At 40.4% G+C, this 14,251-nt stretch overlaps 1 protein-coding gene across 9 annotated transcripts in view; it reads left to right on the top strand.

Annotated features, from left to right (window-relative positions):
- LOC129486279 (protocadherin alpha-C2) overlaps nucleotides 1-14,251 on the top strand; it is a 223,610-nt gene that overhangs the window by 26,061 nt on the left and 183,298 nt on the right. Inside the window, exons 1-2 of one of the 9 annotated variants that reach the window (XM_055285959.2) lie at nucleotides 3,867-7,582; nucleotides 7,941-8,964. The exons of 4 other annotated variants lie outside the window; for them this stretch is intronic. In XM_055285959.2, the coding sequence (XP_055141934.1) occupies nucleotides 5,231-7,582; nucleotides 7,941-7,985 (2,397 nt within the window). In that variant the 5' untranslated portion in view covers nucleotides 3,867-5,230 and the 3' untranslated portion in view covers nucleotides 7,986-8,964. Of the gene's footprint in view, nucleotides 1-3,780; nucleotides 3,829-3,866; nucleotides 7,583-7,940; nucleotides 8,965-11,267; nucleotides 13,803-14,251 lie in introns of those variants that run through there. 4 more of the 9 variants (XM_055285937.2, XM_055285950.2, XM_055285940.1 and 1 more) reach the window with 4 other exon arrangements.

Below are 14,251 nucleotides of genomic sequence, written 5' to 3'. Positions count from 1 at the left end.
GGAAAGATCTTTACTAATCAGGCTGGCTAGAGATTCTAGGGACCTCTCAAACCTTTTCTGTGGATGCATCTTCTGTGGACTTGTGTGTATAATTCCTAATTAGAGGGATCTGCCAACTTTTTTTTTTTTAAGAAGCTCTAATCTTTTTCCCTCTGTGGTGTCCGTGTTCTGTACTGTGGGCCCTCTGGAGCAGCAGTATTCACTCAGCTCTTTTAGGTTCTGAGAAGCCCTCAGTTATAGATTCTGCTGAATCCTATCAGTGCCTGGAGTCAAGTGAGACAGAAACTTGGACTGCCCACTAAAATTCAGGAACTTTGGATGCATTTTACTCTTCTCTTTCCCTCATGAGGGAGAGAGAGCTGAGCTGAGTTGCGCTCTGTGTGCTGTATCACAGGTCCTGAGGAGCATCAGCCCACCACCCAGCTCTTTATTATTCTCAGCTGCCCTCAGGAATTTAGAATATGCCAGATTCCATCAGTGCTCTGAGATATGCAAGACAGCTCCCCTGAAAAGTCAGAACATTGAATGCATGCTTTACTTTCTCTTTCCCTTCTCAGGGAGAAGATAGGAGCTGGGAGTTTCCCCCTGTTTGAATGGAACTGTGCTGCTGGATGGGACTATAGGGAAAGGGCCCTAGAAAATCGCGCAGCTAGTTTTACACTTGCTTGGAGCCCAGGACCCTCTTAACTGGTTTCGGCACTTAACACCATGGGAATTGGTCCTTGTATTGTTGTCGAGTTGGTATACCTGTGGAGGGTCTGGGGATTCCTATAACAGCATCTTGCTGATGTCACTACCTCTGTTATCTTTTTAAGTTACATATGTTTTACAAATTATTTTATTGGTTTCCTCTTTGACTTCCTCTTTTATTGATTATAACACACATCCTTGACTTATTATCTCAATTAAGTCAATACTTTTAATACTTCCAGGCAATGCTAAGACCTTGAATCCTTATACCATTTACTTGTACCCTACTTTTTGTTACTGATATGCCTTTCAATTATTTATATATTCTAGACACATAGTACATTATTATCATTGTTTTGTTAACACCTATTTGTGTTTCTTTCTGGGATCATTTTCCTTCTGAAGAAATTAACATTTCCTTTAGTGTGGCCTGCTGGTAAAGAAACCTTTAAGTTTTTATATATCTGGAAATGTCTTAATTTTACTATCACTTTTGAGAAACAGTTTTGGGTATTGAATGAAAGTTATTTTTGCCAGCACTTTTAAGATGACATTCCATGGTCTTCTTTTGAGATGATGGCTGTCAAGTTTATTGTTCAATTAGTGTGTCTTTTTTTCTCTCTGGCTACTTTGTATACTTACTCTGTTTTTCATTTTTAACAGCTTTACTATCATGTGCCCAGTGTTAATTTGCTTCGTTTTTAATCTCGCTTGCAGTTTTCAAAGCTTCTTATATCTGTGGGTTGATAATATTTTATCAGTTTAAGAGAAGACTTAGCAGTATGCCTTCAAATATGGCTTCTACTTCGTATTTTCTTTTATATTCTTCTGTGACTATAAGTACATGTATGTTAAATCTTTTCACCGTATCCCTTGTCTTTTATATGCCATTTCTGTTTTTAAATCACTTTTTCTCTGTGTTTCATAATCTATGTTTTATTCTGACCCATCTTTTACTTCAGGAATTTTATCTTGTTATTCTAGGCCACTGTCAAAGTCCTCGATTGAATTCTTCAATCATGGCATTTTTAAGTTTTAGAATTTTATTTTCCTTTTTAAAAATATATTTCTAACTTGGGTACTGGCTAATGTTAAAAGAAATTTTCCTCTCACCAAGTTTTCACTTACTTGATCTTGGATTTTAAAATTGGATATAACCTGAGAGATTATCATTTTTCTCCGATTAATAATGAATCAGGCTAGGCATGGTGGCTCATGCCTATAATCCCAACACTTTTGTGGGCCATGACAGGAGGACTGCTTGAGCCCAGGAGTTCAAGATGAGCCTGAGCAATATAGGGAGACTCCATCTCTACAAAAAAATGAAAAAAATTAGCTAGATGTGGTGGTGCACACCTGTGGTCCCAGCTACTTGGGAGGCTGAAGTTGGAGGATGGCTTGAGCCTGAGGCTGCAATGAACTTTGACTGTACCACTGCACTCCAGCCTCGGTCAGAGTGAGACTCTTTGTCACCCAGTTGTATAGAATCATCTATAGTTAGAGGCATAAAAAAGATGCCTGAGATTACATCTCTTGAATTTAGCTTCATTGTCCCTTTCCACTAAGTGAGATTATTTGACATTAATGAACGCAATATAATTGCCTAAAAATGATTAATTTAATTTTTCACTATCTCAGGGATATGCTAGAACTATTCTCATATTTTCTATCCAAAGAGGATATATAATATGGATATTTTAGCACACTCCCTTATAGGGCAGTTATACTTTCCTCTGTGAATCATTAGACAGGCAGTGCTAAGATGTGTATTATATGCGCGTGGTATCTTTTCTTACTATCCTTATAATAGAATAAATTAATTTTTATACAGAATTAATTTTTGAAGAATCAAATGACATATGTGCATAAATTATTTATACATTTTTATACAATTGCTTCAACATTTCCTCTTCTCTGCAATCTGGTGTATCTATATAATTTCTACAGATAAGAGAATAAAAATATAGCTTATTAAAATTTTATTCTGGGTTTTGTAAGGAATAAAGGACATTTATACCCTTATGAAGATTAAATTTTCTTGTGTTAGTATATTTCTAAAGGCTTTTAGTGAATTAAATGGAGACACTTTAAAATACTACACAGTTTTATATCTAAATTTTTTTCTCAAGGAAGAAGTTCTGTTTACACAATGATGCTTAAACATGACTGAAATATCTAAAGGAGAGGTTAACTGGATCAGTCAAGGAAATAATCTGTAATATTTGATTGAAGAAAATAGCTTAGAAGAAGGTTTTTAAAAATGTTCTTTTCCTGTGGCGTCTCCCATGAAATTCAGATTAGATAATCTATAGTTATTGAGAAAGGAATATTCAAAATAAGAGTTGATCACTGTAGCACAAATGCAAGTGATAATTTAAAAAGTAAATATAATTTAACAGATATGAAAGTGAATCAAAAGTCAAGAGTCTTGTTTCCTCCTTAAATATCTATATAAGTACATGAGATATTTTTTCCAGACTGAGAGGAGCATGTGAACTGATATTGTTGATGACTTTTTCTCCATTGAGTATATCTTTTAAAATACTCAGTATTTATCATAATATTCTGCAGATTGCAATGTACACATTGTTAATACTACATTGTTAATTTGCCTTTTAAATACTTAATATTTACTTTTTTCAAAGGTTATCTTTGTGTATTTTGTATAAAATTCTACTATAATTTATTCCATAGCTTTGTAATTTTACATTATTTACTGTTATATAATAGAAAGTGGCTAACATCAGCTAATGCTGTTTTCTAAATATTTATTATAATTTTCTTATGTTTTTAACCATTGTGTATTAAAATATTTCAAAATTATCAGTATGAAAACTATTAGGCAAATAGTCTTGGAAATTGATTTGTGTTTCAATGATCCAAATATTAGTGAAAAGTCATGATAATAGAGATAGTAAAAATCGTATAAGGGAAATGGTAAATACATCTTTAAAGATTGTATCAGAAACAATTCTGTGACAATACCTTGTTATAATAGAGATAGTAAAAATCGTATAAGGGAAATGGTAAATACATCTTTAAAGATTGTATCAGAAACAATTCTGTGACAATACCTTGTTTCTTTACAAGTTTGAATTCCAGAAATCAAGTGAATTTCCACTGACTTTGCATTTTCTGGTAAGTTCCTTTTTCTTATCAAGCTATATTTTAAATGTAAAAGTATCCAACAATAGAATTACTAATCTCTTGGTCCCTCTTGTCTTCACAGGTCATGGATATTTTGTAATATTTAAGGAATTTTATGGAGTATATATACAAGCAGAATGTCAGCTATTTCTTCAATAGAAAACTTGGCGACATTTTCTTTTGCACATATTTATTAAGTGAAGTTTACTAAATTTTCTAGGTCGTGTTCAAATCATACCATCCAGTAAACAGTTGGGAGCTTAAAAAAGTAATTAAACTAATATAAATGTAGCCTGGTTAATAAAATGATATTCTTTTCAGCATGATTATATTTACTGGAACCTAAACATTTTGTGAAATAGTATGTCATATAGACAATATTAGGATTTTGACTTGTTATGTAAGTGCAAATGTATGTCTTTTACAATTTTTAATAATTGCTTTATCAGTAATAGCAACTTGAAGAAATGCTATCTAGATGCTTCTAATTTGAAAATAGTGCAAAGACGTTTACCAAAGTCGTTCTATTATGCTTTTGATTTCTAGAAAGTTGAAATATCCCCATTACAGTTTTTGAGTCAGTACAAAATGTAGATAGGTGTTATAGATAAAGAAATAGGTTTTCATTGATTTGAAAATTAGACCTCCAAGAAGAAACTCAGGTGAGAATGCCATTAAAATAGTTTTAGTTGTTTTTGAAAATAACATCAACAAAATGTCACTATTAAATACTGAAATTGGAATAAAATTTTGTTTTATGAGTAACACGGAGGTAGCATACAAATATTCCATTGACTAATACAGAAAAACTCAAAAGTTTTAATTAGATATGTTTAAATAGAGATGAGAAAAGTCAAAACTTTAACTCTTAAAAGTTATTTTTATCAGTTTGGAAATATATAAACTCCTCCCTATATAAAATACACCAATATAAATTTCTCTAATAAGGATTGGGGTTTCATGACTTTAGATGTATTTTTCTGTAATATTTTAATGACACACATATTGACGCATTTTAAGATAGAGTTTAATGATATATTTTGACTAGAGATAAGTGATTTAAAGAATGATAAGAATCATGTCATTGAACGTAAGAATACTTGAGAAATATTGACGAATATAAGCTAAATAAAGCAAAACAAAATAAAACACTTACCCTTTCATCCACATGATGTCGCTGGACACCGCAAGGTTTTTCTCCCTTCCCAACCTCAAAGGAATACAGTGAGTACATTTTCCTTAGACAGAAAGGAAAAGAACCTTCCATTTTTGGCTGTGCCAAGAAGCTCAGAAAGGTGATAATATAAAACATATATAGTTAATTGGGAATTGAATTTACAAAATACATTGTGTGGTGATGCAATAGAGAGCTGATAACTGGAACGAGATTGAGATGGTATATTCCCGGAGAGGAAGTCTGGGATCCCGGCTCCTGCTGCTCTGGCTTCTCCTCGCCTACTGTAAGGCAGGGAGCGGCCAGCTCCACTACTCGATCCCGGAGGAAGCCAAACACGGAACCTTCGTTGGCCGCATCGCGCAGGACCTAGGGCTGGAGCTGGCGGAGCTGGTGCCGCGCCTGTTCCGGGTGGCGTCCAAGGGCCGCGGGGACCTTCTGGAGGTAAATCTGCAGAATGGCATTTTGTTTGTGAATTCTCGGATCGACCGGGAGGAGCTGTGCCGGCGGAGCGCGGAGTGCAGCATCCATCTGGAGGTGATCGTGGACAGGCCGCTGCAGGTTTTCCATGTGGATGTGGCAGTGAAGGACATTAATGACAATCCGCCCAGGTTCTCCAGACAAGAACAAAGATTATTCATTTTAGAGTCAAGAATGCCAGATTCGCGGTTTCCGGTAGAGGGCGCGTCGGATTTGGATATTGGAGCAAATGCACAATTGAGATACAGGTTAAATCCAAACGAATATTTTGACTTAGATGTTAAAACAAATGAAGAAGAAACGAACTTTTTAGAGCTAGTTTTGAGGAAATCCTTAGATAGAGAAGAAACACAAGAACATCGTTTATTAGTAATTGCAACTGATGGAGGAAAACCCGAACTAACAGGTACAGTTCAGTTGTTGATCAATGTATTGGATGCTAATGATAACGCCCCAGAATTTGATAAATCCATTTATAATGTCAGATTGTTGGAAAATGCACCAAGTGGGACATTAGTTATTAAACTGAACGCCTCAGATGCAGATGAGGGCATCAATAAGGAAATAGTGTATTTCTTCAGTAATCTTGTTCTTGACGATGTAAAGTCTAAATTTGTAATTAATTCTAATACTGGTGAAATAAAAGTTAAGGGGGAACTGGATTATGAAGACTGTAACTCATATGAAATTAATATTGATGCCATGGATAAAAGTACATTCCCATTATCGGGACACTGTAAAGTAGTAGTGAAACTCCTGGATGTGAATGATAATATCCCAGAGATGGCCATAACCTCCCTTTTCCTGCCTGTCAAAGAGGACGCTCCACTCAGCACGGTCATTGCTCTGATCACTGTGTCTGACCGTGACTCAGGTGTCAACGGGCAGGTGACCTGCTCCCTAATGCCCCACGTCCCCTTCAAGCTGGTGTCCACCTTCAAGAATTACTACTCGTTGGTGCTGGACAGCGCCCTGGACCGCGAGAGCGTGTCGGCCTATGAGCTGGTAGTGACTGCGCGGGACGGGGGCTCGCCTTCTCTGTGGGCCACGGCCAGCTTGTCTGTGGAAGTGGCCGACGTGAACGACAACGCTCCGGCCTTCGCGCAGCCCGAGTATACCGTGTTCGTGAAGGAGAACAACCCACCAGGCTGCCACATCTTCACGGTGTCTGCGCGGGACGCGGACGCGCAGGAGAACGCGCTGGTGTCCTACTCGCTGGTGGAGCGGCGGGTGGGGGAGCGCGCGCTATCGAGCTACGTGTCGGTGCACGCGGAGAGCGGCAAGGTGTACGCGCTGCAGCCGCTGGACCACGAGGAACTGGAACTGCTGCAGTTCCAGGTGAACGCGCGGGATGCGGGCGTGCCGCCTCTGGGCAGCAATGTGACGCTGCAGGTGTTCGTGCTGGACGAGAACGACAATGCGCCGGCGCTGCTGGCGCCTCGAGTGGGTGGCACCGGCGGCGCAGTGAGCGAGCTGGTGCCGCGGTCAGTGGGTGCGGGCCACGTAGTGGCGAAGGTGCGCGCAGTGGACCCCGATTCGGGCTACAACGCGTGGCTTTCGTATGAGCTGCAGCCGGCGCCTGGCAGTACGCGCATCCCGTTCCGCGTGGGGCTGTACACGGGCGAGATCAGCACAACACGCTCTCTGGATGAGACCGAAGCACTGCGCCACCGCCTTCTGGTGCTGGTGAAGGACCATGGAGAGCCCCCGCTGACAGCCACAGCCACAGTGCTGGTGTCGCTGGTGGAAAGTGGCCAGGCGCCGAAGGCCTCATCGTGGGCGTCGGCGGGCGCTGTGGGTCCCGAGGCTGCCCTGGTGGATGTCAACGTGTACCTGATCATTGCCATCTGTGCGGTGTCCAGCCTGTTGGTGCTCACGCTGCTGCTGTACACCGCGCTGCGGTGCTCGGCGCAGCCCACCGAAGTCGTGTGCACGCGGGGCAAGCCCACTTTGGTTTGCTCCAGCGCGGTGGGGAGCTGGTCGTACTCGCAGCAGAGGAGACAGAGGGTGTGCTCTGGGGAAGCCCCACCCAAAACAGACCTCATGGCCTTCAGTCCAAGCCTTCCTCAGGGTCCCACCTCTACAGACGACGTGAGTTTTCTAATATTAACATCCAACTTTCCCTCCCAATTTTTAAATATTAAATGTCACATTCACCCACTTTTTTTGTATTTAAAAATTAAGCCTTAGTACATAAATATTGTGATACACAATTATTGCACTAATTCATGTACTATGTGCTTTTTATGAGGTTTTTCTGTTGGGGTAATAGATTCATCAGCTTTCTGTGATATTAAGTATTTTAAAAATTATATTTTATATTAGCATTTGAATTTTGCATCTCTAAAAATGTAGGATAATAATTGTAAGACATAGTTTGGAGTCATTCTCAAAGTCTCAGTTTATGACTACATGAAAATTCATTTTATTTTATTGTTATTTTTTATAGACCCTTTGTTGCTCAGTCTGCAGTGGCCTGATCATAGCTCACTGAAGCCTGAAACTCGTGGGCTCAAGTGATCCTCCTATCTCAGCCGCCCAAGTAGCTGGACTACATGCACATGCTAATTAAAGTTTTTTTTTTTTTTTTTTTTGTAGAGATAGGGGTCTTGCTGCTTTGCCCAGGCTGGTCTTGAACTCCTGGTTTGAAGCCATGCTCCCATCTCAGCCTCCCGAAGTACTAAGATTACAGGATTGAGCAAGAGTGCCTGGCCTATAAAAATGTTTTAGCACCACCCTTCCAATTTTGCCTTTTTGTTTCTGTTGTATTTAAATTAATTATTATTTTATTACACTAATTTAGTTTCTGTTTTCAATTATGTTTTTGCAGTATATGGTTTATTTCAACTTTGCCTAAGCAGTTCACCTGTATACTCATGATGAATTTGATAATTGTAATTTTAAAATTATGTTTTTTCATTTTATTGATTTTTTGCATAGGAAACACATATACATAATTTACTGTTCTAAAGGTGCAAAAGAATACAGTTAAATTTTCCCTTTCACCTCCTTCATGAAGCCAAAACATTCTCGGATATCCTAGAGATTTTTTTCATATACAAATAAACTTCCCTACCCCCTTAAAAAACATATGAGTATTGATTTTAATCTTGCTTTTTTCATTTACTAATATATCTTGATGATCATGAGTTATCATTACTGAAGTAGATTTTTCTTTTATCTGTATCTATGGTGTCCCATTGTGTAGGTATGTGATTGGTTATTTTTCCCTTAATATTAACATTCAGTGGAACAATGATTTAGTTTTCTGGAAATTCGCATATTTTTCAATATATCTAATATATATTAGATATTTTGTGACAGAATTTTGCTCTTGTTGCCCAAACGAGTGCGATGGTGCAATCTTGGCCTCCCAGGTTCAAGCGATTCTCCTGCCTTATCTTCCCAAGTAGCTGGGATTACAGGCATGTGCCAACACACCCGGCTAATTTTTTGTATTTACTAGAGACGGGGTTTCACTATGTTGGTCAGGGTGGTCTCGAACTCCTAATCTCGGGTGATTTACCTGCCTCGGCCTCCCAAAGTGTTGAGATTGCAGGCGTGAGCCATCACACCTGGCCTAAATTATTATACTGATAAGGAGTAACTGTGAATCCCCTCAGTTGTGCAAATTCTAGTATATTTTGGTTGGGAAATTTTACTGCTTGTTGTTACTTTTCATTTTTAGATTAAAAAATAAATATACCATGATACAAACTCCCCTACTCTATACAAGTGTCCTCTCCATCTGAAATAATGAGAACCATTTTTCTACTCTTTTGAGGGGAAAAGTATGGGTTTATAGGTAGTAAATAGTCCACACTTTACATGATAAAATGTGAATTCCCTATTTCTGTTGCTTTGCCTGTTTCTTTTATTCTCATATGCATTCAATTTTATAAGTACCCTTCCATCATGCTATTTATATATTCCTAATATCCTGAGCTACTTTGAGGAGGTCCTAGAAATTGAGAAATAGTTTTTGTCATTCTATAAATCTAGAGTTAACAACGGTCACATTTTTAAAAATCATGTTATTTTGTGATATAAACTATATATCTCTTTATATATCAAGTCTTTATGTATATTTTGTGCAGCTTGTCTTTTTTATAGGAACCTCTTGTTTGGGGGATTGTTTTTGGTTAGGAAATTGAATGCTTTGTTTGCCCAAAATAACTGCAATAGAAAGTCAGTGATAAGAACTACTAAACAGATCCAGGTTAATTATTTTAAGATAGAATTTCAAATGGAAGAAAAGGCTTTGTGTTACAATCATCTGTGAGGCATTTTACTGTATATCAGAATTTTGGAGTAAGGTGAAGATGATCATGTCATTTGAAAAGTCTTATTGGTGACTCTAATTTTCTCCTTTCAAGGAGGGGTTTAATCACTTCCAATGGATAACATTAAGGTTAAATTAAGGGTGAAGTTGATATTTGGCTCTGACTTTTATATGAAGGTAACGTTTTTCAAGTAAATGTAGACATAGTTAAAAAACCCAGCTAAAATAAACACGGTATTGAAAAAGAGGAAGAGCAAGTGGTCTATATTGTCAGAAAAATAAGATTCATATTGGAGAGTAATTGAAAATAACCTTCAAAAAGTTGATTACCTAATATGTGATTACATATTAGGTTACTAGAAGTTTCTCAAATGTCTTGCAATTTCTAGGTTTAGTAAAATTCAATGAAAGCTGTACTCATAAAGATAAATATGGTAGCATGTGAAAGACAGATGGACTTAGGTGGACGTGGAATAAGGCAAGCCAGGGAAAAGGAGTAATTTAAAAAGTAATATAGGTGACATGAGAAATGCTCATGCCATTAAAAATATGAATTTAAAAATTTGAATTTGGGGATTATTAATAATTGGTCATGCTTTGATATTTAACAAGCTGTTTTCTAGGAGTCAGCATGTATAGGTGAAAGTGACAATTAGAAACATAGAAAGAAGGGATACAGATATGGATTTGTAAATACCTCAATAAAAGTCTTATTCAAAACTTGGAAGGGTGTGAGAACAATTAAAGGAAAGGATATAGGACAGGGTTGAAGTTGAGAGAAAAAAAAGAGATCATTTAAGAACAGCTGAAGAATCAAAAACAGCAAAGCACAATGGGTAGAAATTCCACTAGAATTTGAAGTGGTGAAGTATATGAAAAGAAAATATTTTAAGCAAGAATCCTAATATAAGCTGCAGATAAATTAAATGTGATAAAGAATATGCCCTAGAATTTTATCTTCCATCATTACACAAAAGAACCTTAAGAGCATCTGATATTTATTGAACAAAGAAAGCATGGACTTCAATAATCTATAAGGCTTTAAAAATTCAACCAAAATTTGATAATTTTAAGTTACATTTTTTCCCTAGAGCACTATATAATAGCATGCCCTAGGAAAGACAGATGTGGGCAAGTTTCTTTTCTACCAAGAGTGTAGAATAGTTTACATTTCAGATTTAAAGAGCAGTTCCGTTAACACTTAAATTTGCTAAACTGGTTGATACTAATGTTGCAAATATTGGTAGAAAAGTTGTTTAGCTGTTAATAATTAGATCCCTTATTCTAAACTAATAAAAGAAGTCGGGATAACACTGACTGTGCAAATTACAAACGTGAGGAGGGTTTACTATAAAAGTAGAGAAAAGAAGATACCGTTTTAAAAATATATAGTATAGCACTGTTATGTGAATTAATTTCTTACCTTTTGGAGCCGCATGATGTCGCTGTCTACCATGAAGTTATAGCTAGCCAACATTCAAATTTCTTCTATTATACTGCATCATTTCCTGACTGTTGAATGATGGCGGACGCAGAAGAAATGGATTAGTAAATTCGGGAACATACAGTATTTTATCTTTATGCGGAAGATCTTCTAATGGAAATAAAACCAGAGGTATTTGACATGGTGTTTACCCCGGAAGACAGATTGGGAAAGCAATGTCTGCTCCTCCCACTTCTGCTCCTCGCAGCCTGGAAGGTGGGGAGCGGCCAGCTCCACTACTCCGTTCCCGAGGAGGCCAAACACGGCACCTTCGTGGGCCGGATCGCGCAGGACCTGGGGCTGGAGCTGGCGGAGCTGGTGCCGCGTCTGTTCAGGATGGCCTCCAAAGACCGCGAGAACCTTCTGGAGGTAAATCTGCAGAATGGTATTTTGTTTGTGAATTCTCGGATCGACCGCGAGGAGCTGTGCGGGCGGAGCGCGGAGTGCAGCATCCACCTGGAGGTGATTGTGGACAGGCCGCTGCAGGTTTTCCATGTGGACGTGGAGGTGAGGGACATTAACGACAACCCGCCCTTGTTCCCGGTAGAGGAACAAAGAGTGCTGATTTACGAATCTAGGCTGCCAGATTCTGTGTTTCCACTGGAGGGCGCGTCAGATGCAGATGTTGGCTCAAATTCCATCTTAACCTATAAACTCAGTTCTAGCGACTACTTCGGGCTAGATGTGAAAATAAACAGTGATGACAATAAACAAATTGGGCTCTTATTAAGGAAATCCTTGGACAGAGAGGAAGCCCCTGCACACAACTTATTCCTGACAGCCACAGATGGGGGCAAACCTGAGCTCACAGGCACTGTTCAGCTGCTGGTCACAGTACTGGATGTGAATGATAATGCTCCCACTTTCGAACAGTCTGAATACGAAGTAAGAATATTCGAAAATGCAGACAACGGAACAACAGTTATCAGACTGAATGCTTCTGATCGGGATGAAGGATCGAATGGGGCAATTTCATACTCTTTTAATAACCTTGTTGCAGCCATGGTTATTGACCACTTTAGCATAGATCGAAATACGGGTGAAATAGTGATTCGGGGTAATTTGGATTTTGAACAAGTAAACTTATACAAAATCCGCATTGACGCCACGGACAAAGGCCATCCTCCCATGGCGGGTCATTGCACCGTTTTAGTGAGAATTTTGGATAAAAATGATAACGTCCCTGAGATAGCACTGACTTCCTTATCCTTGCCTGTACGTGAAGACGCTCAATTCGGTACTGTCATCGCCCTAATTAGCGTGAACGACCTCGATTCAGGTGCCAACGGGCAAGTGACCTGCTCGCTGACGCCTCACGTCCCCTTCAAGCTGGTATCCACCTTCAAGAATTACTACTCGTTGGTGCTGGACAGCGCCCTGGACCGCGAGAGCGTGTCGGCCTACGAGCTGGTGGTGACGGCGCGGGACAGGGGCTCGCCTTCGCTGTGGGCCACCGCCAGCGTGTCCGTGGAGGTGGCCGACGTGAACGACAATGCTCCGGCGTTCGCGCAGTCCGAGTACACGGTGTTCGTGAAGGAGAACAACCCGCCAGGCTGCCACATCTTCACGGTGTCTGCGCGGGACGCGGACGCGCAGGAGAACGCGCTGGTGTCCTACTCGCTGGTGGAGCGGCGGGTGGGCGAGCGCGCGCTGTCGAGCTACGTGTCAGTGCACGCGGAGAGCGGCAAGGTGTACGCGCTGCAGCCGCTGGACCACGAGGAGCTGGAGCTGCTACAGTTCCAGGTGAGCGCTCGCGACGCTGGCGTGCCGCCTCTGGGCAGCAACGTGACGCTGCAGGTGTTCGTGCTGGACGAGAACGACAACGCGCCGGCACTGCTGGCGCCTCGGGTGGGTGGTACTGGTGGAGCAGTGCGCGAGCTGGTGCCGCGGTCAGTGGGTGTGGGCCAAGTGGTGGCGAAGGTGCGCGCAGTGGACGCCGACTCAGGCTACAACGCGTGGCTTTCGTATGAGCTGCAGCCAGCGGCAAGCAGCGCTCGCTTCCCATTTCGCGTGGGGCTGTACACAGGCGAGATCAGCACCACTCGTGTGCTGGACGAAGCGGACTCTCCGCGCCACCGGCTGCTGGTGCTGGTGAAAGACCACGGTGAGCCGGCGCTGACAGCCACGGCCACGGTGATGGTGTCGCTGGTGGAGAGTGGCCAGGCTCCAAAGGCGTCATCGCTGGCGTCAGTGGGCGCCGCGGGCCCAGAGGCGGCGCTGGTGGATGTCAACGTGTACCTGATCATCGCCATCTGCGCGGTATCCAGCCTGCTGGTCCTCACGCTACTGCTGTACACAGCGCTGCGGTGCTCGGCTCCGCCCACCGAGGGCGCGTGCACGGCGGACAAGCCCACGCTAGTGTGCTCCAGCGCGGTGGGGAGCTGGTCGTACTCGCAGCAGAGGCGGCAGAGGGTGTGCTCCGGGGAGGAGGGCCCACCCAAGATGGATCTCATGGCCTTTAGCCCCAGCCTTTCACCTTGTCCTGTTATGATGGGTAGGGTGGAGAATCAGGATTTAAATGAAGATCATGATGCCAAAGTAAGTGAATTTTCATAATTAACAGTTAATTTTCATTTTAAATTTATAATTGTTTTCCTCAGATTTGTTTTCTATATTTCTGTTTTTAATTTTTAATTAATTTTATAAAATTTACATATTTTCATTTTATTGTTTCTTATTATAATCTCTTTGCTTCTTTAATATTCATAATTTAAGTGAAATTAGAAATCATTGTCCACAATCTGCACCTCAGAATTTTTGTCTTCAAACCAAAATATTCTTGGATATGTCGTTTTCTGTTGCATTTTAATTCAGATTCATAGTAGCATTTTTTTCTGATTAATTATGTAGGATTTTCATTTGTTTGCCTTTGAGCTTTAGGATAATTTTTTTACATATACTCTTTTTTGATCATATTTTGAAATTTGAGCACCAGTGTATCACTTATGCTTTTACACTTTCCATTTCAATGTTATTCTGCTGACACTTTTATTAA

The sequence above is a fragment of the Symphalangus syndactylus genome, chromosome 7, assembly GCF_028878055.3.
Source record: "Symphalangus syndactylus isolate Jambi chromosome 7, NHGRI_mSymSyn1-v2.1_pri, whole genome shotgun sequence".
In the NCBI taxonomy this organism is placed as follows: Eukaryota; Metazoa; Chordata; class Mammalia; order Primates; family Hylobatidae; genus Symphalangus; species Symphalangus syndactylus.
Note: the sequence above shows the minus strand (reverse complement) of the source record. Positions and strands in the feature narration are given on the sequence as shown.